This window comes from Thalassophryne amazonica, chromosome 22 (assembly GCF_902500255.1).
Source record: "Thalassophryne amazonica chromosome 22, fThaAma1.1, whole genome shotgun sequence".
Lineage (NCBI taxonomy): Eukaryota > Metazoa > Chordata > Actinopteri > Batrachoidiformes > Batrachoididae > Thalassophryne > Thalassophryne amazonica.
This window is the reverse complement of record NC_047124.1, coordinates 24,893,810-24,919,772: the sequence shown is the minus strand read 5'-3', so window position 1 is coordinate 24,919,772 and position 25,963 is coordinate 24,893,810. Positions and strand designations below refer to the sequence as shown.

The 25,963-nt window shown below is 40.7% G+C and overlaps 1 protein-coding gene across 1 annotated transcript in view; it reads right to left on the bottom strand.

The window, feature by feature from the left end:
- grm8a (glutamate receptor, metabotropic 8a) overlaps positions 1 to 25,963 on the bottom strand; it is a 666,822-nt gene that overhangs the window by 98,453 nt on the left and 542,406 nt on the right. The window contains exons 8-10 of the mRNA XM_034163875.1: positions 23,922 to 24,061; positions 7,388 to 7,534; positions 858 to 1,279 (exon numbers count right to left, since the gene is read on the bottom strand). Coding sequence (XP_034019766.1) covers positions 858 to 1,279; positions 7,388 to 7,534; positions 23,922 to 24,061 — 709 coding nt within the window. The remainder of the gene's footprint in view (positions 1 to 857; positions 1,280 to 7,387; positions 7,535 to 23,921; positions 24,062 to 25,963) is intronic.

The following is a 25,963-nucleotide window of genomic DNA, read 5'->3' as shown; positions in this document are numbered from 1 at the left end:
TAAAACAAAGAACCAACGAAGCAGCAGATCGAAGATCAAAGCACTGCTTCATTGGTTCAAGGTTCAAAGCTGCAGGGTCTGCAGCTTTGCTGTAATCAATGCAGAGAAATGATCATTTTCCTGACAAACACCCCCAAAAACAACGGCCACTCTGAAGGACCGATAAGGGAATCGTTAAGCAAAAAGGCTGTTGATGTCGATGGATCGAATAATTTCTTAAGGATACCCAAAAAGAAACAGTTCCCAACACACAACCCTGACAGCAACAGGCTTTTTTTTTAAATAAATCTCACATTAAAGACTCATGATTATCTTAGTTAAACACCTAAATACATATTTTGTTTGAACTCACCTCCATAACGACGCAATGTTGCAAACAAGTTGCTGCAAACACTTGTTTACACTGACAACGAAATTTCGGCCTCCCCAGCGAGAACGTGATTACGCCTGAGATTTGACACCGTAAAGGCGTCTATAGCTGGAGAGTGCTTAAATAAATTATAACTTGACCGTATGAACAGCAGGGAGATGGATCCAAGTGCTGCTACGTCCCACTTTAATATTTGAGCCATTTGGTACAGTTGATGTGCTCTCCCTGGAAAACTCACACTGAATGTGACAGTATAACAGATAAGTGCAAGTTCATGTCTCTCATAAATAATGCATGAAAAAATAATAATGAATAATGACTGCAAGCTGCTTACTCCAGAACACATGAGCTTCTCACTCCCACACACACACACACACACACACACACCCAATAATGACCTCTGGTGCCACAACACCTATCAGATTTGAGTTTCCGCCGCAGAGGGCAGGAAGAGTGCACATCATGACAGACGGGGGTTTGTCATCACCTGGGAGCTGTCACAGATTTCTTCCCTTGTTCAAAGATGCGATGTATCCTGTTGGTCTTGGTGAGTAAGGCGGCGTAGCTGAAGCACATCCCCAAACCCAAGAAAATCCTCCTCAACGAGCAGACGCCGATGTCCGGTGTGGCGATCATCAGGAACGTGATGGCGTAACACAGGAAGATCCCCGTGAGCAACACGTAGCTCATCTCCCGGCCTGACGCCCGCACAATGGGCGTGTCGTTGTACCGCACGAAGGTGACGATGACAAAAGAGGTGGCGATGATTCCCAGCATGGCGATGAAGACGGGGACGACGGCCCAGGGGGAGTGCCACTCCAGTTTAATGATCGGGATGGGAACGCAGCCGCTGCGGTTGGCGTCAGGTCGCATCTCGTACGGGCAAAGCTCACAGGTGAACTCTGAAGCCTGGTGAGGAGAGAGTGGAGATGTTGTGCACTGTAATCATTATTCTGTGCATTTTCCTCAAGGGGTGCATATTAACTCCGATCAGAAACTTAATCTATTTCTCTATTATAATTTGCGCTAAAACAGTAACAGGATCAAGCAACTTTCCCCTACGGGGCACTGCCCGTGATATAACACACCACTCTGTCTGCCTGACGGCTTGCAACATCTTGATTTTGTTGTCAAATTATTCCAAATGTACAAGATCATTTCCCTCCTGCACTGTATCGCCATGAGAAAAGTTGTTGCTGAAAAGTTCTGCCTCCTATGCGATTATTTCAGCAACAAGCAAGATACTGACATGCATCACGTCTGCTTAAAGCTTGGAATGTTCTTTGTCAGGCAGAGTATGTAGTCACCTTTTCCTTCCACACACTTCCTCAACAGATCCTTACTGTACGGCAAATGTGCTAAAATTCAGTGCATCCAGTGCTTATCGACTCCTGGGTGGACGAGCATTGTCCTGTCAAGAATTCCATCTTTTTAGGGAATAACCATGTTGTGTCTGCTGATTTGCAGACGTTAATGCTGGTTTTTACGATTGCAAATTGAGTTTTACCGCAGCAGCTAAAATGGCTATTTATGTCTGTAATCCAGCATTAACATCTGAAAATCATCAGACACAACACGGTTATTTCCGCTCTAATCCAATTCCACCGTCTGCACAGTTTATTTTTCTGTAAGTAATTCGGTCGGCGAAGCTTATTGTAGCAACAGCGTCATTGCTCCAGCGCCATTATTTATTGACATCTACGTAGCAAAGCGGTCAGAGCACCGAGTAATACATCAAATGTGAAATGATCGAATGTTGACATCTGCGTACCAAAGCGGTCAGGGCGCCGAGTAATACATCAAATGAGAAACGGTTGAATGTTGACATCTGCGTAGCAAAGCGGTCAGAGCACCGAGTAATACATCGAATGTGAAACGATCGAATGTTGACATCTGCGTACCAAAGCGGTCAGGGCGCCGAGTAATACATCAAATGAGAAACGGTTGAATGTTGACATCTGCGTAGCAAAGCGGTCAGGGCGCGGAGTAATACATCAAATGAGAAACGGTGGAATGTTGACATCTGCGTAGCAAAGCGGTCAGGGCGCGGAGTAATACATCAAATGAGAAATGGTCAAATGTTGACATCTGCGTCGTAAAGCGGTCAGGGGGCGGAGTAATACATCAAATGTGAAACGGTTGAATGTTGACATCTGCGCAGTGGTGGGCACTGTTCAGCTAATCCAATAACCGATAATTATCTAAGATAATGTTTTTGTTAGCGGATAAGCTTTTCAGATAACTTTTAAAACCATCAGTGGACAAATTATCTTCCAATAAATTTAGTTCCGACAACTTTCAGTCCACTAACTTTTTTGTTGTTGTTGTTGTTGGTAAAGTTAGCAAATTTTAACGATCAAAAATGTTTGTAAACCCTAAAATCAATCATGTTAGTCCATCTGTTGTGTGTTTGTGGCTGTTGCTTGCTGATGATGTCATCATTAAGCGCAAAACGGAATTGGCCGGTCAACGCAGGGAGCATTGTGGGTAGTGTAGTTCAGGTTCACTTTGGACGTTACAGTGAGTGTTACTGTCCGCTTGATGTAGAAACAAAACAGACTAATTTTAACATTATTTTATTTCATTTCTTTGTGGCTCACAGCATAATTTAATCATCAAGAATCGGTGGGAGAGAGGAGATCTTTGCCGACAGTGTAATCTGATGTGGCCGCGTCTGAATCAATACTAAATCTGTAATAAAGATTTTTTTTTTTTTTTAGCAGTTTATTGGTTTAGTGTAAAAAAAAAAATAACGTTTCAGTTATCAGATTAATGGTTATCGAAGCTAATTTTTTTGGTTAGCTGTGCCCACCACTGCATCTACGTAGCAAAGCGGTCAGGGCGCGGAGTAATACATCAAATGTGAAATGGTTGAACGTTGACATCTGCGTAGCAAAGCGGTCAGGGCGCGGAGTAATACATCAAATGTGAAACAGTCGAATATTTTGCCACCGTCAAATCGATATTTCATGGTTGGAAATCTCACACAATTAACCAATCAGATTCACAGAACAAATGTAATTGGATTAAAATCAAGGATAAACACCCTTCAAGCATGCGTGTAGCATTTCTAAAATGTCTGTGTATCTGTTGGAGTTGATGGTGTTGCTGTGTTCCAAAAACTCCAAGAGGTCTATGCCACTGCAGTCCTAAAAAGCATGGTCATCAAGACTTTTCTTGCTGAATGTGTTACATTTTTGTGATGGTATCATGAAATATGTGTTGACGCGGGGGGGGCATGTAGGTTATGGTTACGATTAAGGTTAGGGTTTTAGTTAGGGGGAGGGAGTAAGGTTAAAAATACTGGACTATACTTGACTGTGTCACAAACATGTGATACATTTCATGGCGGTATCACAACAAAACAAGTGTGAGACTGGGCCGGGCTAGTAAGGCCTATGTCAGATAGACAGAATGTCCTACAGTGACTGCAAGAGGTGCCTTCAAGCTTGTGCAGTGATGCTTAAAGTGGCATATGATGTACGCAATACCTGCCCTATGTACCCTTTACACCCAAGGGTCAACTGCAATAGTCTAGAAAGCTGGGATGTTGGTATTGAGGTCTTTATTTCATGGAAGTCTTCCTCCTAGCGTTTCTCATAGCATTAAGTATGGCAACAAAGCAGTGGAGCTTTGAAACCAGAATTTTCCTTCTGCTTGGTGGTCAGTTCCCTAGGTTTGCAAGCCCCTTTTACCTATAGCATCTGGTTTAAATAAGGGAATAACTCACCCTTGCCTGTTCTCCCGTCATTATAAAGCAGATCCGGGTTGGACTAGTCCAATCCGGTCATTATGTGGGTTATACTATTATCAGCCACACCTCAAATGTATCAAGCTAATGCCTTTTTTCTAATGCATCTAATCCTGGGGAGGCCTATACCGGCAATGACCTTCAATCGAGTAATGCCAAAACTAAATCCAAGTTGATAGGTGCTGTTACTTTTCTCAGTTTTATCTTCAACCCAATCTGTGTGCTGATGTGTAACCCTCAATCTGCCCCAATAACTGCAAAAGAAAGCTGAGCAAGGTTTAAAACCTCAACCTCTTCACCTGAGTGTGGAAAATGTGTCCGTAGCACCCACAGAAATGTTTGCATCTCTGTACTAAAGCCATGTCAACAGTTGACGCAACTTCAGAGCACCTGAAGCTGAGTTGCATGTTATCTCCTTCTGTCAGGAAAACACATTTTCTCTGCCGTATTCTATGCCTTTTGCTGGAATAGCAAATGTGTCGACAGACGCCTGAGTTTCCAGCATATGCGTGACTCTGCTAAAGGACCATCGATTGCTCACTCTTACAGTTGGCTAATTTTTTTTCTAATTTCAATAAATGTTTTTCCAAAATGGTAGCAGTCAGCATGCACAAGCTCATTTAGATATTGTTCCAGCTTAAACATTAAAATAAGAAGCTTCGAAATTATCTTTATGACACAGGATGAGCTCACCTTTCCCTTATTTCTAATTACACAAGTCTACTTGCTATAATATCTGTTGTTTTTCCCCCTTTCTTTAATGTTTATGAGTCTAAAAACCCAATAAAACGATGAGGAGAGAGAATGGCATTTTTTGCTGACTTTCTAAGTGATTCTTATCCACCTGCAGATTGTTGGGAATTAAACCTGGACGTAAGGTAATACCTCAGAGGAACAGACACAAGATCTGGCAACTCTACAAAAAAATACCAATGCAACAAACACCATTCAAATGCAATTTCCTTTGAAAAATACACAACAAAAATACTCTCCTAATGATAGTCATGACTTTGCTTGTTTGGTTTCAAGCAAATTTACCCAGGGCCAATTTACCTTGGCCCATGGGCTTGGAACCATGATGCCACAGAACTACCTTGTGTCCTGCATGGCAACCAACCAAGTAAACAATCAGTCTGTCACCACATCTCTAAAATAACCATCGCGCAGCCAGGTGAAGTGTGGGCATCCATGGTACCATCTTCGTAAATATCCTTGGTTGAACCATTGTGAAGTAGAAGTGTGGCACATTTCGGGACTGGTTGTGTAGAACCAAGTCATTTAAGTCCAAATCTGCTCCCAGTTGTTACAGAGGTCTTAATCATGGCAGGATTTGGTGCATTTGTCTATTAAGGCAATAATACTTTAGTTCCCGACCAAGCGTTCCATTGGAACCTGTGGAAATGTGTATCTTGCAGATAACCTGACACCAAAATTAGGTCCATACCCGTACAGGTCCCTGGAATATGATAATGTCATGAGGTCAATTCAGGTCTATTCATACCGGACTTTATTAACTTTAACATGGCACAGTTGACTACGAACAGATAGCATTAAAGAATATATTACATTTAATGCCAACAGTTACAACAGTTGTGATAATCGTACTGTGAAGTCTGTAGCAAATCATATATTTTAATAAAAAAATAGAATTGTAAATACATGAACAGTCAAGTACTGCAAAGAAGCAACAATATCCTTTTGCAGAAGAATCATAAATAATTTATAAATTTATGAATAGGAAAGAGATAACATCAAAGATTAAAATTCAAACTTAAGAATATTTTGTTTCTTTGGGATGGTATAGAAAATTAAAATAAACAAATAAATACATTAAAAATAATAAGCCAGGGTCTCCTATATATATATATATATATATATATATATATATATATATATATATATATATACAAGTTTGGGTAGGATTGCTTTGAAAGAATACATGTGGATTACATGTACTGTATGTATGTACAAACATTTGGATTACTTGTAATCTGATTACATTTCAAACTAATCCTAACTAATCCTTAAACCTTGTATATATATATATATATACTTATATATATATATATACGGACTTGCTGATTCATGACTTGATGGTGACTTCGTCCCACCTCTGATATATTCCATTTCTTCTCACAGCACTTAAAAGATGTTTTGACATTGAGGATGGTGATCATCATTCAATGAATGAACTCATAATCATTTTTCATTGCTTGGTGTTATTTTTTCCTTTTCTGCCTGCAGTCTTAAGGTGTGAAACAGTTCGGGGTCGGCATTGCATTTTTCAATTCAAACCTCACCACATATTCTCTATTGAGCACAGGTCAGGACCGGAGGAGGCCGTCCAGTATCCGTACTCTCTCCTTCTGCAGCCATGCATTTGTAATGTGTACAGAAAGACGTTTTGCATTGTCCTGCGGAAAAATACATGGACGTCCCTGGGAAAGATGTCTTTCCGGCAGCAAATCTCAATGTACTGTTCTCCATTAATGCTGCCATCACAGAACTATCCATTACCTTTGCCAAGAGCACTGACAGAGCCTCATACCAGACACTGGCCTTTGGACTTGTTGCTGATAACAGTCTGGGTGGCCCCTTTCATTTTTAGTAAGGAGCACAGCATCCATTTCTTCCAAAAAAAAAAAAGATCTCGAATACTGATTTGTCTGACCACAATACACACTTCCACTGTTTGACGGTCGAACCCAGATCCCTCCAAGCCCAGAGGCTACTTCTAGTCAAAGTAAACATCAGGCTTCTTTTTGCACAGTTAAGTTCTAAGTGGAATTCGTCAAACACTACAATAATGTTACATTTTGCAAACATTCCCCAGAGTAATCCCTTGCTCATGTGGCTATAGCAGCTATTGATGAATGATTGTTTTTTTGATCCAGTGCATCAGGATCAGCAATCATGGGATTCCTTGAATTGTTTAGTGATATTGTGCACTCTAAAAGGAGAAATATCCCTTCCAATGTTTTTTTTTTTTGGAATGTGGTGCCCGCCTGAAATGTCGAAATGGATGTATATTAACAAATGAAATGACGCTGACCACACAAACCAGGAACTAATTTGGGCTCATACTGTCTGTAATGAAACAGATGTCAAAGTAAATGTAAGAATCGCTGTAGATAGTTACATGTACCGTCCCAAGGTTTTTTGATTTAGAATTGCAAATACAGCTACATTTATGTTTCTAATGGATTTACTAGTTTTTATTTCTTTTCTAATTTTATCACAAATAAAGAAGAATGAATGCAATTTACCTGGTAGTGGTATCCCTCACAGCGCTCACAGTGCCAGCAGCACGGTACACCTTTGACCACTTTCTTTCTTTCACCTGTGCGGCATGGCACGCTGCAGACAGACGCTGGCACAGATGGATTCCCTGTTCTCCAACGCATTGCCTCAACCTGAAATGGGGGGCGAAAGAGAAAAAAGTATGCAGCAGGGAACGTGGTCGAATGTTTGGCACCCATCTGCTGAAATGTGTTCTGCTGTGAAACCTTTAACAAACACTTTTCTTTTGTTCCTGTACAACGTGTGTCTTCTGGGCAAACGCAGAGAGCAATTAGCGCTAACGGACACTCTGATCGCTCTCCTGAGCGCTGACGGGCACAAAACGAGAAACCAGCTAGACTGGAAGCTGGCGATCACACCGTAATCACATCTGGCACAAAGAGGCCATCTGTATTTCAGTTCGTGGACAAGTGTTCAGAATGGACAGCAGTGAAAACACAAACTCCCTATGTTAGCATCGATGGAGAATCTGAGGTTTTTTTTTTCCTTTGGCATGCTGTGCTCCTGCTTGGACACAGTTGAGTGGTCAAGCAGTAATTCTAAAATGTCATTTTTTGGTGCTTCTCACACCATGATCTACTTAAATGATATGGACTCACTCACTCATCACTCTACTTCAGCCGCTTATCTGGGATCACGTCGTGGGGCAACAGTTCCAGCAGGGGACCCCAGACTTCACTTTCCCGGGCCACATTGACCACCTCTGACTGGGGGATCCCAAGGCGTTCCCAGACCAGTGTGGAGATATAATCTCTCTACCTAGTCCTAGATCTTCCCTGGGGTCTCTTCCCAGATGGACATGCCTGGAACACCTCCCTAAGGAGGCAACAAGGGGGCATCCTTACCAGATGCCCAAACCACCTCAGCTGGCTCCTTTCAACACGAAGGAGCAGTGGCTCTACTCCGAGCTCCCCATGGATGACCGAGCTTCTCAACTTATTTCTAAGGGAGACATCACTACCCTCCTAAGGAAGCCCATTTTGACCGCTTGTACCCATGATCTAGTTCTTTCGGTCCTCATGACCACAGGTGAGAGTAGTAACAAAGACTGACCAGTAGCTCGAGAGCTTCACCTTTTGGCTCAGCTCCCTCATGATATGAACTCATGATCATTAAATCACTTCGTTCACACACATTCTTCTTGTTATTCCTCTGTCTGACTTTCATTCCCCTTCTCTCCAGAGCATATCTCCACCTCTCTAGTTTTAACCTGCTCTCTATCCTCACTACAGATCACATGAAGACTAATGTCTGATCCAGTCTATCAACCTGTCCATTCTATCCAAAGGGAGTTGTAGACTCTCATCCACTTCACGCAACAGTATCCAGTCATAAGTCTCCTCCCAACAGGCCTTAAGGCCTGTTCTTCTGTTTTATTGTGAGATTATTTCTGATCCATTATTTCTGATCCATTGTCAAATGTTCATAGATCCTGACAATGATTCGGATCCCTCCAAGTCAAATCAAATTAACACTATTAAAATGATTTAAAACGGAGAATACCAAGTGACGCCAACAGGAAACACGTCAACTCTGAAGGAGTTACAGGCTTCTGTGACTGATTGGAGAAACTGTGAGTTGTACAATTTATGTGTTGCACTAAGACACAGCTACATGGTGGAGCAGAGTGGTGAAGAATTTTCATATGAGAAAGCAGCTCAACTCGGCTTAAGTCTGTCATGTACCTTCTGGCAAACTGTAGATGAAATTTAATGTCTTATTTTTCAGATTCTTCTCTGTACCACTCTCTGTGGTTGGAGAAACTATGGAAAGCTGCACCATGCACAGTTAGATTCTCTTGTGTTTGTGGGCACAACATGTGAGTGTTAGAATTTTACCATTTTCTGTTTCTATCCTCCACTGTGCCTCCCCTCCCCTCATATGTCAGTGTGTTCTGTGAGTCTTGTGCTGAGCCTGGATGACCTGCTTGCAACTCACACCTGCAATCAATCATCTACTCCAGTGCAGTTTAAAAGACTGGCTCCTTCATCCACTCCTCGCTAGTTCATTGACTTACATCTTTTACAGGCCACGCCCAGCCTTGCCACCTGTTTTGTGCACGCCAAGCCTTCAGACCCACTGACTCTCCAACCAGGAGTCTGTTTGGACAGATCCCAACTTTTGGACTTTGACTAATCCGATTTTGGCAAATAAAATCACTTATTCTGCCTTGTCAGTGTGTGGTTGTCTGCATTCTGGGTCCTGTTTATTCATCTGCTTAACAATGAGTGCTGCAACCATAATGAGAACTCAACATTTTCTGCAAGTTCACAACAATCCGCATGCTTGCACAAGATGTAAATCTACAAAACTGCATTTGTTAACACTTGCACACTTCGGTAAGCCTGCTGACTGTCTCTGTGCTTAGAAAAACTAGTGCTTGTTAAGGCTGTGACGAAAGATGGGAAAAAAGATTTGCAGCAGTCTGGAAATGTTGGTGCAAGAGGATAAATGATATAAAAGGAATTTAAATGGCTCTGCAACAACCTGGTATGTAAGATATTTAAATAAATACAGCAGCAGAGTGTCCACAGGGTCTCCGTGTGTTACAATCTGTTCTCTTGTCCAGTGCTAGCCTGTGTCATTCATTGGTTATTAGCAAGTGGCAATGCATGCCAACTGCTGGGATTTTGAGAGGGGAATTACATTATCCTCTGCAAATAACCACAGTATCAGAGGAATCATCTCGGTGTGCGAGTTTGCCTTCAACCGGCTGAGACTAACTTATTCTGACCTCTGCTACTTTTCAGCATATGACCACTGTGATTAAAACCATGTGTGCAAACTGATGGAGGAAGAAAACAAGATGTTCTGAGGTCTTTTGTACACATTTGTAAATAATGACAGAATGCTCAAATTAAGCAAAACGTGTATGCATTTTGCTGCATACACCAGACTGCAGAACTGACTGAAGTCATGGATTGACCCAAACAGACAAGTCCATCCCCTGCAAGTAGTCATCAATCTGCCACACTTGGGGTTCCCCTTTGTCTGTTCCAGTTGTTGGGGTCCTCAGCATTGAGGCATCTGCACACTGGGTCACGACCAGAGAAATGGGTAGATATTACCTCATGATGCCAAGTAGTGCCCCTCTAACTAAGTAACCATTCTTTTGAAATAAAGTTTTTCTGTGAGTACCCAAGGAACTTTAAGAGACAGTATGAAAAACATTTAGTCGTCAAATTAAGTTATTGAATTGTGTCCCAGCCACACAACCATACAGTAAGACAGTAGGCACCAGGACCCTAATGATTGGACCTCTTTCCAGTGAAATAAGGTCTTGCAAAGCATCTCAAAATCTCAAAGAATGAAGGATGTGTTCTGTCTCCTAAACTGTTCAAGGCTTGCATGGACTGGGTTTTGGGTGGGGTTGTGGAAACTATTGACTTACATGTTATTTATTTATTTATTTTTTTTATGAAAGGCTTACTGACCTTGACTTCGTGGACGAAATTAAGAGGTTGGACACAAGGCTCTCCACTCTCACCCTTGTTGTTTAAACTAGCAATTGAGCCACTGGCAATGGCAATATGCTCACATCCTCACCTTGCTGCTATTACTGTCAGCCCTGCTGAGCACAGGGTCTCACTATTTGCTGATGATGTTATTTTGTTCCTGTCAAAGCTGAGCAAATCTTTACAGTATATTTTAGAAATAATTACATTATACTGTGATATTTCAGGCTATAAAATTAATAAATCCAAATCCTCAATCTTACTACTAATTACAGAAGATAGAATTAATCCAATCCCAGAGACCTCACAAATCAAGGGAGTAACACAATTTGAGTATTTGGGAATACAAATTTATCCAGATCATGAAAAAAATTGTTGAAACAAATTATAATCTTATAATGACAGGAATAAGCGATTCCATTGATATATGGATGCCATTAACAATGTCCATGACTGGGAGAATTAAAATAATTAAAAAGAATATATTATCTAAAATTCTCTGTGTTCCAGAACCTTCCTCTGCCATATCCTCTGGGGTTTTTCATGCAAATCAAGAAGATGTTAATACAGTTTATATGGGGGGGGAAAAAAAAAATCCATATTTTAATAATCCATCCATATTTTCCGGCATACTGCCTCAATGACCATGGAACCCTTAATGTAGTTATCATGGCAATCCCTCATTGGCAAGAAAGACAGTCTCCTGATCCACTCCTAGATGGGATGGTGGACATGGAGAAAATCAACATCTAGGGTCGATCTAGAGATCTGTATGTAGGTTTGTTTAATGTGGGAATGTCTTTACATGCTGACAAACACAGGATCCTTGAAAGATCCTTAGCCTGGTCCAGTGGCTGGGAAATCTCAGGCAATCGGGGTCTGAGGACCTGCTGCAACCTTCATCCACCTTCTCAGCCACTGGGTTACAAGCCATCACCTTCCCCTGCCTGATCCACCGTTGTTCTTGTTTCACCAGAGCCTCATTCGCTGTCTTGTGTTCAAGGTTCCTGCTGAGCCTTCATGGTTACCATAGTGGCAACTGGGCACATGGTGGAGGTAATCAATATTATTGTCTGTCATAGTCGAAGTGTACTTATGATGAAAATTACAGACCTCTCTCCTCTTTCTAAGTAGGAGAACCTGCACAATCAGGGACTAAATACTTTTTTACCCCACTGTAAATAGAAACACTGGAGCACAAACACCATTGATGCTCCGTCAGTACAATTACTTACACTCTAAGTCACATTATCTTGGATATTTGAAATAAAATAATTTGAAATGAGAAACACAGTTGATTCGACAGCAGCAAGCGGCCACTACGACCTGGACTAATCAAATCTGTTTTTGTGGTTTCACAGCCAATGCAGAGTGTCGGATTGTTAAATTATATACTCTGCCATCACTGCAAATGAGAACTGGTCCTCAATTAATTTACCTACTTAAATATATGTCAAATAAAATATATGTGTTCATTGACTGTCAAAATGCTTGCTCGCCTGTCTTTTCTTCAGTGTTCTTTTTCTTCCTGCTCGCTTTCACTCTCTTTTCCGCCAAACTGCCCATCAGGCAGGAAAAAAAAATGTGTCCATTAGTCTTCTCATCTGTCATCTGGCTGTTCTAATGAAGTCTGGGGTGAATTTATAACAGAGAGCCCTTCAGAGTGCTCAAAGAGTTCAGGCGAATGCTGATTCCTGTGTGTTACCGAAACACAGATCTTTTTTTTTCCAATGCCCCATTTGCAGTGGTGGGCACAGTTCAGATAATCAGCTAAGAGCTAATTAGCAAAACTAACTTTTTAGCCTTCCAGCTAACTTTGAAAACCATTTGCGGACCAATTAACTTCCCCTAAATTTAGTTCAGATAACTTTCAGCTAACTTTTTTTGGAATAAAGATTAATGGTTCAAATGTTTGTAAAAACGGTGGCCCTGAAGTGCGAAACACAACAGCAAATCGCACAGCACAACAGCAAATCGCACACCACAACAGCAAATCGCACACCACAACAGCAAATCAAAAAAACACAACAGCAAATCAAAAAACACAACAGCAAATCGCACACCACAACAGCAAATCAAAAAAACACAACAGCAAATCAAAAAACACAACAGCAAATCACACAGCACAACAGCAAGTCACACAGAATAACAGCAAATCGCACACCACAACAGCAAGTCACACAGCAAAACAAATCAAAAAACACAACAGCAAATCAAAAAATACAACAGAAAATCGCACAGCACAACAGCAAATCAAAAAACACAACAGAAAATTGCACAGCACAACAGAAAATCGCACAGCACAACAGAAAATCGCACACCACAACAGCAAATCGCACAGCACAACAGCAAATCGCACAGCACAACAGCAAGTCACACAGCACAACAGAAAATCGCACACCACAACAGCAAATCGCACAGCACAACAGCAAATCAAAAAACACAACAGCAAATCGCACACCACAACAGCAAATCGCACAGCACAACAGCAAATCGCACATCACAACAGCAAATCGCACACCACAACAGCAAATCAAAAAACACAACAGCAAATCAAAAAACACAACAGCAAATCGCACAGCACAACAGCAAATCAAAAAACACAACAGCATATCGCACACCACAACAGCAAATCGCACAGCATAACAGCAAATCAAAAAACACAACAGCAAATAAAAAAAAAACAACAGAAAATCGCACAGCACAACAGCAAATCAAAAAAACACAACAGAAAATCACACAGCACGACAGCAAGTCACACAGCACAACAGCAAATCGCACACCACAACAGCAAGTCACACAGCACAACAGCAAATCAAAAAACACAACAGCAAATTGCACAGCACAACAGCAAATCAAAAAACACAACAGCAAATCGCACAGCACAACAACAAATCAAAAAACAGAACAGCAAATCAAAAACCACAACAGAAAATCGCACAGCACAACAGCAAGTCAGACAGCACAACAGCAAATCAAAAACCACAACAGAAAATCGCACAGCACAACAGCAAGTCACGCAGCACAACAGCAAATCAAAAAAACAAAACAGAAAATCGCACAGCACAACAGCAAATCAAAAAACACAATAGAAAATCGCACAGCACAACAGCAAGTCACACAGCACAACAGAAAATCGCACACCACAACAGCAAATAGCACACCACAACAGCAAATCAAAAAAACAGAACAGCAAATCAAAAAACACAACAGCAAATCGCACACCACAACAGCAAATCACAGACCACAACAGCAAATCAAAAAAAACACAACAGCAAATCAAAAAACACAACAGCAAATCACACAGCACAACAGCAAGTCACACAGCACAACAGCAAATCGCACACCACAACAGCAAACCGCACAACACAACAGCAAGTCACACAGCACAACAGAAAATCGCACAGCACAACAGCAAATCGCACAGCACAACAGCAAATCAAAAAACACAACAGAAAATCACACAGCACAACAGAAAATCACACAGCACAACAGCAAATCACACACCATAACAGCAAATCACACACCACAACAGCAAATCGCACACCACAACAGCAAATCACACAGCATAACAGCAAATCAAAAAACACAACAGGAAATCAAAAAACACAACAGAAAATCGCACAGCACAACAGCAAGTCACACAGCACAACAGCAAATCACACACCACAACAGCAAATCGCACACCACAACAGCAAATCACACAGCACAACAGCAAATCGCACAGCACAACAGCAAGTCACACAGCACAACAGCAAATCAAAAAACACCACAGCAAATCGAACAGCACAACAGCAAGTCACACAGCACAACAGCAAATCGCACACAACAGCAAATCGCACAGCACAACAGCAAATCAAAAAACACAACAGCATATCGCACACCACAACAGCAAATCGCACAGCATAACAGCAAATCAAAAAACACAACAGCAAATAAAAAAAAACAACAGAAAATCGCACAGCACAACAGCAAATCAAAAAAACACAACAGAAAATCACACAGCACGACAGCAAGGCACACAGCACAACAGCAAATCGCACACCACAACAGCAAGTCACACAGCACAACAGCAAATCAAAAAACACAACAGCAAATTGCACAGCACAACAGCAAATCAAAAAACACAACAGCAAATCGCACAGCACAACAACAAATCAAAAAACAGAACAGCAAATCAAAAACCACAACAGAAAATCGCACAGCACAACAGCAAGTCACACAGCACAACAGCAAATCAAAAACCACAACAGAAAATCGCACAGCACAACAGCAAGTCACGCAGCACAACAGCAAATCAAAAAAACAAAACAGAAAATCGCACAGCACAACAGCAAATCAAAAAACACAATAGAAAATCGCACAGCACAACAGCAAGTCACACAGCACAACAGAAAATCGCACACCACAACAGCAAATCGCACAGCACAACAGCAAATCGCACAGCATAACAGCAAATCAAAAAACACAACAGCAAATCAAAAAACACAACAGAAAATCGCACAGCACAACAGCAAATCACACAGCACAACAGCAAGTCACACAGCACAACAGCAAATCGCGCGCCACAGCAAATCGCACAGCACAATAGCAAATCAAAAAACACAACAGCAAATCGCACACCACAACAGCAAATCACACAGCATAACAGCAAATCAAAAAACACAACAGCAAATCACACAGCACATCAGCAAATCAAAAAAACACAACAGCAAATCACACAGCACATCAGCAAATCAAAAAAACACAACAGCAAATCGCACACCACAACAGCAAATCACACACCACAACAGCAAATCGCACAGCACAATAGCAAATCAAAAAACACAACAGCAAATCGCACACCACAACAGCAAATCACACAGCATAACAGCAAATCAAAAAACACAACAGCAAATCAAAAAACACAACAGAAAATCGCACAGCACAACAGCAAATCAAAAAAACACAACAGCAAATCACACAGCACATCAGCAAATCAAAAAACACAACAGCAAATCGCACATCACAACAGCAAATCGCACACCACAACAGCAAATCGCACAGCACAATAGCAAATCAAAAAACACAACAGCAAATCACACACCACAACAGCAAATCACACAGCATAACAGCAAATCAAAAAACACAACAGAAAATCGCACAGCACAACAGCAAGTCACACAGCACAACAGCAAATCAAAAAACACAACAGCAAATCGCACACAACAACAGCAAATCGCACACCACAACAGCAAATCGCACAGCACATCAGCAAATCAAAAAACACAACAGTAAATCGCACACCACAACAGCAAATCGCACACCACAACAGCAAATTGCACAGCACAATAGCAAATCAAAAAACACAACAGCAAATCGCACACCACAACAGCAAATCGCACACCACAACAGCAAATCATACAGCACATCATCAAATCAAAAAACACAACAGCAAATCGCACACCACAACAGCAAATCACACAGCACAACAGCAAATCGCACAGCACAACAGCAAGTCACACAGCACAACAGCAAATCAAAAAACACCACAGCAAATCGAACAGCACAACAGCAAGTCACACAGCACAACAGCAAATCGCACAGCATAACAGCAAATCAAAAAACACAACAGAAAATCGCACAGCACAACAGCAAATCAAAAAACACAACAGAAAATCACACAGCACAACAGCAAGTCACACAGCACAACAGCAAATCGCACACCACAACAGCAAGTCACACAGCACAACAGCAAATCAAAAAACACAACAGCAAATCGCACACCACAACAGCAAATTGCAAAGCACAACACCAAATCAAAAAACACAACAGCAAATCGCACAGCACAACAGCAAATCAAAAAAACACAACAGCAAATCACACAGCACATCAGCAAATCAAAAAACACAACAGCAAATCGCACATCACAACAGCAAATCGCACACCACAACAGCAAATCGCACAGCACAATAGCAAATCAAAAAACACAACAGCAAATCACACACCACAACAGCAAATCACACAGCATAACAGCAAATCAAAAAACACAACAGAAAATCGCACAGCACAACAGCAAGTCACACAGCACAACAGCAAATCAAAAAACACAACAGCAAATCGCACACAACAACAGCAAATCGCACACCACAACAGCAAATCGCACAGCACATCAGCAAATCAAAAAACACAACAGTAAATCGCACACCACAACAGCAAATCGCACACCACAACAGCAAATTGCACAGCACAATAGCAAATCAAAAAACACAACAGCAAATCGCACACCACAACAGCAAATCGCACACCACAACAGCAAATCATACAGCACATCATCAAATCAAAAAACACAACAGCAAATCGCACACCACAACAGCAAATCACACAGCACAACAGCAAATCGCACAGCACAACAGCAAGTCACACAGCACAACAGCAAATCAAAAAACACCACAGCAAATCGAACAGCACAACAGCAAGTCACACAGCACAACAGCAAATCGCACAGCATAACAGCAAATCAAAAAACACAACAGAAAATCGCACAGCACAACAGCAAATCAAAAAACACAACAGAAAATCACACAGCACAACAGCAAGTCACACAGCACAACAGCAAATCGCACACCACAACAGCAAGTCACACAGCACAACAGCAAATCAAAAAACACAACAGCAAATCGCACACCACAACAGCAAATTGCAAAGCACAACACCAAATCAAAAAACACAACAGCAAATCGCACAGCACAACAACAAATCAAAAAACAGAACAGCAAATCAAAAAACACAACAGAAAATCGCACAGCACAACAACAAATCAAAAAACACAACAGCAAATCAAAAAACACAACAGAAAATCGCACACCACAACAGCAAATCGCACAGCACAACAGCAAATCAAAAAACACAACAGCAAATCGCACACCACAACATCAAATTGCACAGCACAACAGCAAATCAAAAAAACACAACAGCAAATCAAAAAACACAACAGAAAATCGCACAGCACAACAGCAAATCAAAAAAACACAACAGAAAATCGCACAGCACAACAGCAAGTCACACAGCACAACAGAAAATCGCACAGCACAACAGCAAATCAAAAAACACAACAGAAAATCGCACAGCACAACAGCAAATTGCACAGCACAACAGCAAATCGCACACCACAACAGCAAATCGCACACCACAACAGCAAATCAAAAAAACACAACAGCAGATCAAAAAACACAACAGCAAATTGCACAGCACAACAGCAAGACACAGCACAACAGCAAATCAAAAAACACAACAGCAAATCGAACAGCACAACAGCCAGTCACACAGCACAACAGCAAATCGCACACCACAACAGAAAATCGCACACCATAACAGCAAATCGCACAGCACAACAGCAAATCAAAAAACACAACAGCAAATCGCACAGCACAACAGAAAATCGCACACTCCAACAGCAAATCGCACAGCACAATAGCAAATCAAAAAACACAACAGCAAATCGCACACCACAACAGCAAATCACACAGCATAACAGCAAATCAAAAAACACAACAGCAAATCAAAAAACACAACAGAAAATCACACAGCACAACAGCAAATCAAAAAAACACAACAGAAAATCGCACAGCACAACAGCAAATCAAAAAACACAACAGAAAATCGCACAGCACAACAGCAAGTCACACAGCACAACAGAAAATCGCACACCACAACAGCAAATCGCACACCACAATAGCAAATCGCACAGCATAACAGCAAATCAAAAAACACAACAGCAAATCAAAAAACACAACAGAAAATAGCACAGCGCAACAGCAAATCACACAGCACAACAGCAAGTCACACAGCACAACAGCAAATCGCACACCACAACAGAAAATCGCACAGCACAATAGCAAATCAAAAAACACAACAGCAAATCGCACACCACAACAGCAAATCACACAGCATAACAGCAAATCAAAAAACACAACAGCATATCAAAAAACACAACAGAAAATCGCACAGCACAACAGCAAATCAAAAAAACACAACAGAAAATCGCACAGCACAACAGCAAATCAAAAAACACAACAGAAAATCGCACAGCACAACAGCAAGTCACACAGCACAACAGCAAATCAAAAAACACAACAGAAAATCGCACAGCACAACAGCAAGTCACACAGCACAACAGCAAATCAAAAAACACAACAGAAAATCGCACACCACAACAGCAAATCGCACAGCACAACAGCAAATCAAAAAACACAACAGCAAATCACACAGCACATCAGCAAATAAAAAAAACACAACAGCAAATCACACAGCACATCAGAAAATCAAAAAACACAACAGCAAATCGCACACCACAACAGCAAATCAAAAAACACAACAGAAAATTGCACACGACAACAGCAAATCAAAAAACACAACAGCAAATCGCACAGCACAACAGCAAATCAAAAAACACAACAGAAAATTGCACAGCACAACAGCAAATCAAAACACAACAGAAAATCGCACAGCACAACAGCAGATCAAAAAACACAACAGCAAATTGCACAGCACAACAGCAAGTCACACAGCACAACAGTAAATCGCACACCACAACAGCAAGTCACACAGCACAACAGCAAATCAAAAAACACAAGAGCAAATCGAACAGCACAACAGCAAGTCACACAGCACAACAGCAAATCGCACACCACAACAGAAAATCGCACACCATAACAGCAAATCGCACAGCACAACAGCAAATCAAAAAACACAACAGCAAATCGCACAGCACAACAGCAAATCGCACAGCACAACAGCAAGTCACACAGCACAACAGCAAATCGCACACTCCAACAGCAAATCGCACAGCACAATAGCAAATCAAAAAAAACAACAGCAAATCGCACACCACAACAGCAAATCACAAAGCATAACAGCAAATCAAAAAACACAGCAGCAAATCAAAAAACACAACAGAAAATCACACAGCACAACAGCAAATCAAAAAAACACAACAGAAAATCGCACAGCACAACAGCAAGTCACACAGCACAACAGAAAATCGCACACCACAACAGCAAATCGCACAGCACAACAGCAAATCAAAAAACACAACAGCAAATCGCACAACACAACAGCAAATCGCACAGCATAACAGCAAATCAAAAAACACAACAGCAAATCAAAAAACACAACAGAAAATCGCACAGCACAACAGCAAATCAAAAAACACAACAGAAAATCGCACAGCACAACAGCAAGTCACACAGCACAACAGCAAATCAAAAAACACAACAGAAAATCGCACAGCACAACAGCAAATCAAAAAAACACAACAGAAAATCGCACAGCACAACAGCAAATCAAAAAACACAACAGAAAATCGCACAGCACAACAGCAAGTCACACAGCACAACAGCAAATCAAAAAACACAACAGAAAATCGCACAGCACAACAGCAAATCGCACAGCACAACAGCAAATCAAAAAACACAACAGCAAATCACACAGCACATCAGCATATAAAAAAAACACAACAGCAAATCACACAGCACATCAGAACATCAAAAAACACAACAGCAAATCGCACAGCACAACAGCAAATCAAAAAACACAACAGAAAATTGCACACCACAACAGCAAATCAAAAAACACAACAGCAAATCGCACAGCACAACAGCAAATCAAAAAACACAACAGAAAATTGCACAGCACAACAGCAAATCAAAAAACACAACAGAAAATCGCACAGCACAACAGCAAATCAAAAACACAACAGAAAATTGCACAGAACAACAGCAAATCAAAAAACACAACAGAAAATTGCACAGCACAACAGCAAATCAAAAAACACAACAGAAAATTGCACACCACAACAGCAAATCAAAAAACACAACAGCAAATCGCACACCACAACAGCAAATCGCACAGCATAACAGCAAATCAAAAAACACAACAGCAAATCAAAAAACACAACAGCAAATCAAAAACCACAACAGAAAATTGCACACCACAACAGCAAATCAAAAAACACAACAGAAAATCGCACAGCACAACAGCAAGTCACACAGCACAACAGCAAATCAAAAAACACAACAGAAAATCACACACCACAACAGCAAATCGCACAGCACAACAGCAAATCAAAAAACACAACAGCAAATCACACAGCACATCAGCAAATAAAAAAAACACAACAGCAAATCACACAGCACATCAGAACATCAAAAAACACAACAGCAAATCGCACACCACAACAGCAAATCAAAAAACACAACAGAAAATTGCACACCACAACAGCAAATCAAAAAACACAACAGCAAATCGCACAGCACAACAGCAAATCAAAAAACACAACAGAAAATTGCACAGCACAACAGCAAATCAAAAAACACAACAGAAAATCGCACAGCACAACAGCAAATCAAAAAACACAACAGAAAATCGCACAGCACAACAGCAAGTCACACAGCACAACAGCAAATCAAAAAACACAACAGAAAATCGCACAGCACAACAGCAAATCAAAAAAACACAACAGAAAATCGCACAGCACAACAGCAAATCAAAAAACACAACAGAAAATCGCACAGCACAACAGCAAGTCACACAGCACAACAGCAAATCAAAAAACACAACAGAAAATCGCACACCACAACAGCAAATCGCACAGCACAACAGCAAATCAAAAAACACAACAGCAAATCACACAGCACATCAGCAAATAAAAAAAACACAACAGCAAATCACACAGCACATCAGAACATCAAAAAACACAACAGCAAATCGCACACCACAACAGCAAATCAAAAAACACAACAGAAAATTGCACACCACAACAGCAAATCAAAAAACACAACAGCAAATCGCACAGCACAACAGCAAATCAAAAAACACAACAGAAAATTGCACAGCACAACAGCAAATCAAAAAACACAACAGAAAATCGCACAGCACAACAGCAAATCAAAAACACAACAGAAAATTGCACAGAACAACAGCAAATCAAAAAACACAACAGAAAATTGCACAGCACAACAGCAAATCAAAAAACACAACAGAAAATTGCACACCACAACAGCAAATCAAAAAACACAACAGCAAATCGCACACCACAACAGCAAATCGCACAGCATAACAGCAAATCAAAAAACACAACAGCAAATCAAAAAACACAACAGCAAATCAAAAACCACAACAGAAAATTGCACACCACAACAGCAAATCAAAAAACACAACAGCAAATCACACAGCACATCAGCAAATCAAAAAACACAACAGCAAATCACACAGCACATCAGCAAATCAAAAAACACAACAGCAAATCGCACACCACAACAGCAAATCAAAAAACACAACAGAAAATCGCACACCACAACAGCAAATAAAAAAACACAACAGCAAATCGCACAGAACAACAGCAAATCAAAAAACACAACAGAAAATTGCACACCACAACAGCAAATCAAAAAACACAACAGCAAATCGGACAACACAACAGCAAATCACACAGCACAACAGCAAATCACACAGCACAACAGCAAATCAAAAAAACACAACAGCAAATCACACAGCACAACAGCAAATCACACAGCACAACAGCAAATCAAAAAAACACAACAGCAAATCACACAGCACAACAGCAAATCACACAGCACAACAGCACATCAAAAAACACAACAGCAAATCGGACAACACAACAGCAAATCACACAGCACAACAGCAAATCAAAAAACCTTTTAGTGTTCCAGCTAAGTTTGAAAACCATTTGCAGACCAATAAACGTCCCCTAAATTTAGTTCAGATAACTTTCAGCTAACATTTTTGGAATAAAGTTGAATGGTTCAAAACATTTGTAAACCCTAAAATCATTTGTTCCTGTTGGAGGTTATACACAAAGTAACACTGTGCTAACGCAACAATTATCACCTCAAAAAGAGCAAGGAGAACAAAGTCAAGCCAGAGTAAACAAATTTTTTGGATTATTAAAATTATTTTCCATGTGTATTTTTTTCTTAATATTTCTTATTTATTTAATAATTTTGTATACTGCAAGTAAAGTGATTTTTTTTTAAATAGAAACTACAGTTTAACTTTATTTGTACATTTAATTATCCATGTACATCTTGATCAATATTCCAAACTTGGCAAGCTAAACCTTTTTGGGAACCCCTTGAGAATCAATGGGTTTTTATATTTCTGGACCACTGAGGGTTAACGTATTAACTTTTAAGGTCCATTTTTTCAGGTTTTTGGAAAAAAAAAACTGAAGCCAAGAACCCTATGACTCAGTCCCGGATAAGCGGTTGAAGTTGTGTGAGTGAGTGAGTGAATGAATGAGTGAAGCCAAGAGCCAAAAAAAAAAAAAAAATGAAAGGTAAATACCAAAAAAAAAAAAAAAAAGAGAAAGCTAAATTATGTCATAAAAGTTAGCAACTAGCAATTCTCCACTTCAGGGTGCCATGATCCTTTGCACACGTGGGAGGATTCCAGTCACGCGGTAACAAAGCATAGCAGGGAGATTCATTGTTTCCTCATAAATCATAAGGACCTTCTGGAATGGGAATATTGATGGCACGTAATCTGCGTGCAATTTGTTGTGAGATTTGATAAAACAATAAACATAAAAAAAGTGTATAAACATCAACTTAATGCCTTCCAAGAGGGCATTTCATGCTGATTTGCATTTTTTTTCCTCTGTGCATGATGAGCGTTGCCGCCATTTTTGTTGTTTACAATAGCCAAGTTGAACCGGAATCACTCCCACCCCTCTGCTAACAACCACACAAAGGATTATGGGTCACTGAAAGGATCTTTAGCTTTAGCTAAATGTTTTACCTTTTGTTCTATTTAGCATTATCACAGTTAATGTTTGAATTAGCCGATTAGCGGATATCAATGCTAACACTTAGGTTAGCTGTACTCACAATTGTACAGTCTCAAGTTGTGTGAAAACACAATACGTGCATGATGTTTCCTAACGTCTTGATCGGTTTTTTTTCAAACTGATTTCCGACTGTGAGTCTGCGAATTTGATTCCCGTGTCAGTGTGTGTTTTTTGTTTTGTTTTGTTTTTTAATCTCACTTTTAGGTGGAGTTTGTTGGTCCAAGAGCCAATGGCTCTGTACTCGGCAGTAGATCTGTTGGTGGTCTGGTACTGGAAAATATCATATCTTCCCGGAGCATCACCGTTCTCATTGAACACCACCGGAGTGCCGGCACTTCCTGAAACACAGATGTCATAAAGAGACAATAGTGATTGGTTAATACGACTCATTTAAAGTGACTGACACTCAAAGAGCTTCTTCTTTTTACTGAGCTCAAGTGCAATGACAATTGGTGAGCTGCAAAAATGACAGATGCTGATGATTTTCAAATACGTACATGGTGTCAGTTTGCCAGAGGTTGAGTAATTTGTTGCCCAAAGGCACTTGGACATCATCAATCAGAGATCAAAGTCATGAATCCTTCAGTTAAAGGAGAGCCGGTCCTAAAACCTGTTCTGATCAATAAAATGCTTCTGTTTCTGCAGCAATAATATCGATTACCTCCACCAGCAAACAGCCGATTTATACCCTTATGAGCAATTAAATGCATTTGCTGTCAGTCACATTTACTGCCAGGATCATAAGTATTTGGACATCTGCATATGAATGAAGACAGTTTAAAAACTTCGCATTAACCAATGAATTATGTACATTTATATACACACGTCAGAGGATGGACATATTTTCAAGTCACTGAATATGTACAAACCACATGGTTCAGTAAGGTATATCTATCTGGAGTATAGGCACTTCTAAAAAGTGAATGCAGGAAGAGTAGTGAGGGAAGCCACCAAGACATCTATGACAACTCCAAAAGTGTCTATGACTGACTGGATCAACGTTTGTCTGCTGTACAACAAGTCACTGCTTCGAAATGGAGTGGCACATTGAATGATTTCCATATATGAAAACAAATCTAGTCTAGGCTCAAGTTTCGGGTCAGTTCTCGATGAAATCTAAATGATACTCTCAACGTGTGGATTTTTGCCAGAATCTGTCAAAAACATGTCAATATGTTTTTATTTAGACCGTGACACAATTCTGAATACTAGTTTATCATGACTTTATTTTTTGTTCCATATAAATGAAGGAAAATTGAATTAAAAAACCTTGATGCTATTCATTGACACTGTAGACTACAATAATGAAGGAATCATGCAGGATATTCGTCAATGGGAATTCTATGGAAATCCAAAAGGATTTCCAATCAGAATCCTTTTTCATTCAATTGAATGGGAACATATGTTAACACTTTTAACTGGGAGTGTATATGATTCGTCCAATGATATATGGTGTATTACGGTAAACGTAAGCCTGTGATGTCATAACACAGAGGAAAAACACGGACGTTTCACACGAGTGCGCCGCTGATTCTCATTACCGTAAGTTCTCATGTAAGCCCTCACTCTGAAAAATTTCAACACTGACAGCAAGCCAAGAACCCGTGCTTTCCAACAGTATGTAGTAGCGGTAGCGCGACGCACCTCATCTCGACATTCACCTCATCTCTGTTAGGAAGGTGTCGTAACACGGACCCACAACAGGGGGCGCAAGTGAACGGACAATGGATAAGAAAAGGAGTAACAATTTAATGTTGCGAAAGTACACAACGGAATACAAACAGAAATAACAGGTACCAATTGTATACAAGAGGACAGTGGGCAGGCTCGAAGATAGGAGACCTCTGATGAACGAGGAGCCGGGGCCCACACCGCTTCCACCACCAACGGCCTGAAGAACACCGGAGCCGCCAAGTCCTGAATCCCCAGGTGGTCTCTGTCCTCCGTTGTCGGCCCTGGTACTGCTGGCAAAGAAGACACAGAAGGAGGTGAGTGTGAGTCCTCACACCCAGCAACCTTTACACTCAAAGTCTCTGGGAGGGAAAACCTCCACCTCCAGATACGTTTCTCTCGTGCAGCTCCTGTTGGTCCCTCTTCTGGATCACCACAGGAATGCGGCTGCACACAGAACAAAGTTTAGACAATCGATACGTCAGCAGAGAAATTACCTTTGTGGTAGATGATTTCTCGGCGAGGAGGTGGAGTTGTGATCCGCTTCTTGTAAGGAGGTTAATGAGAGA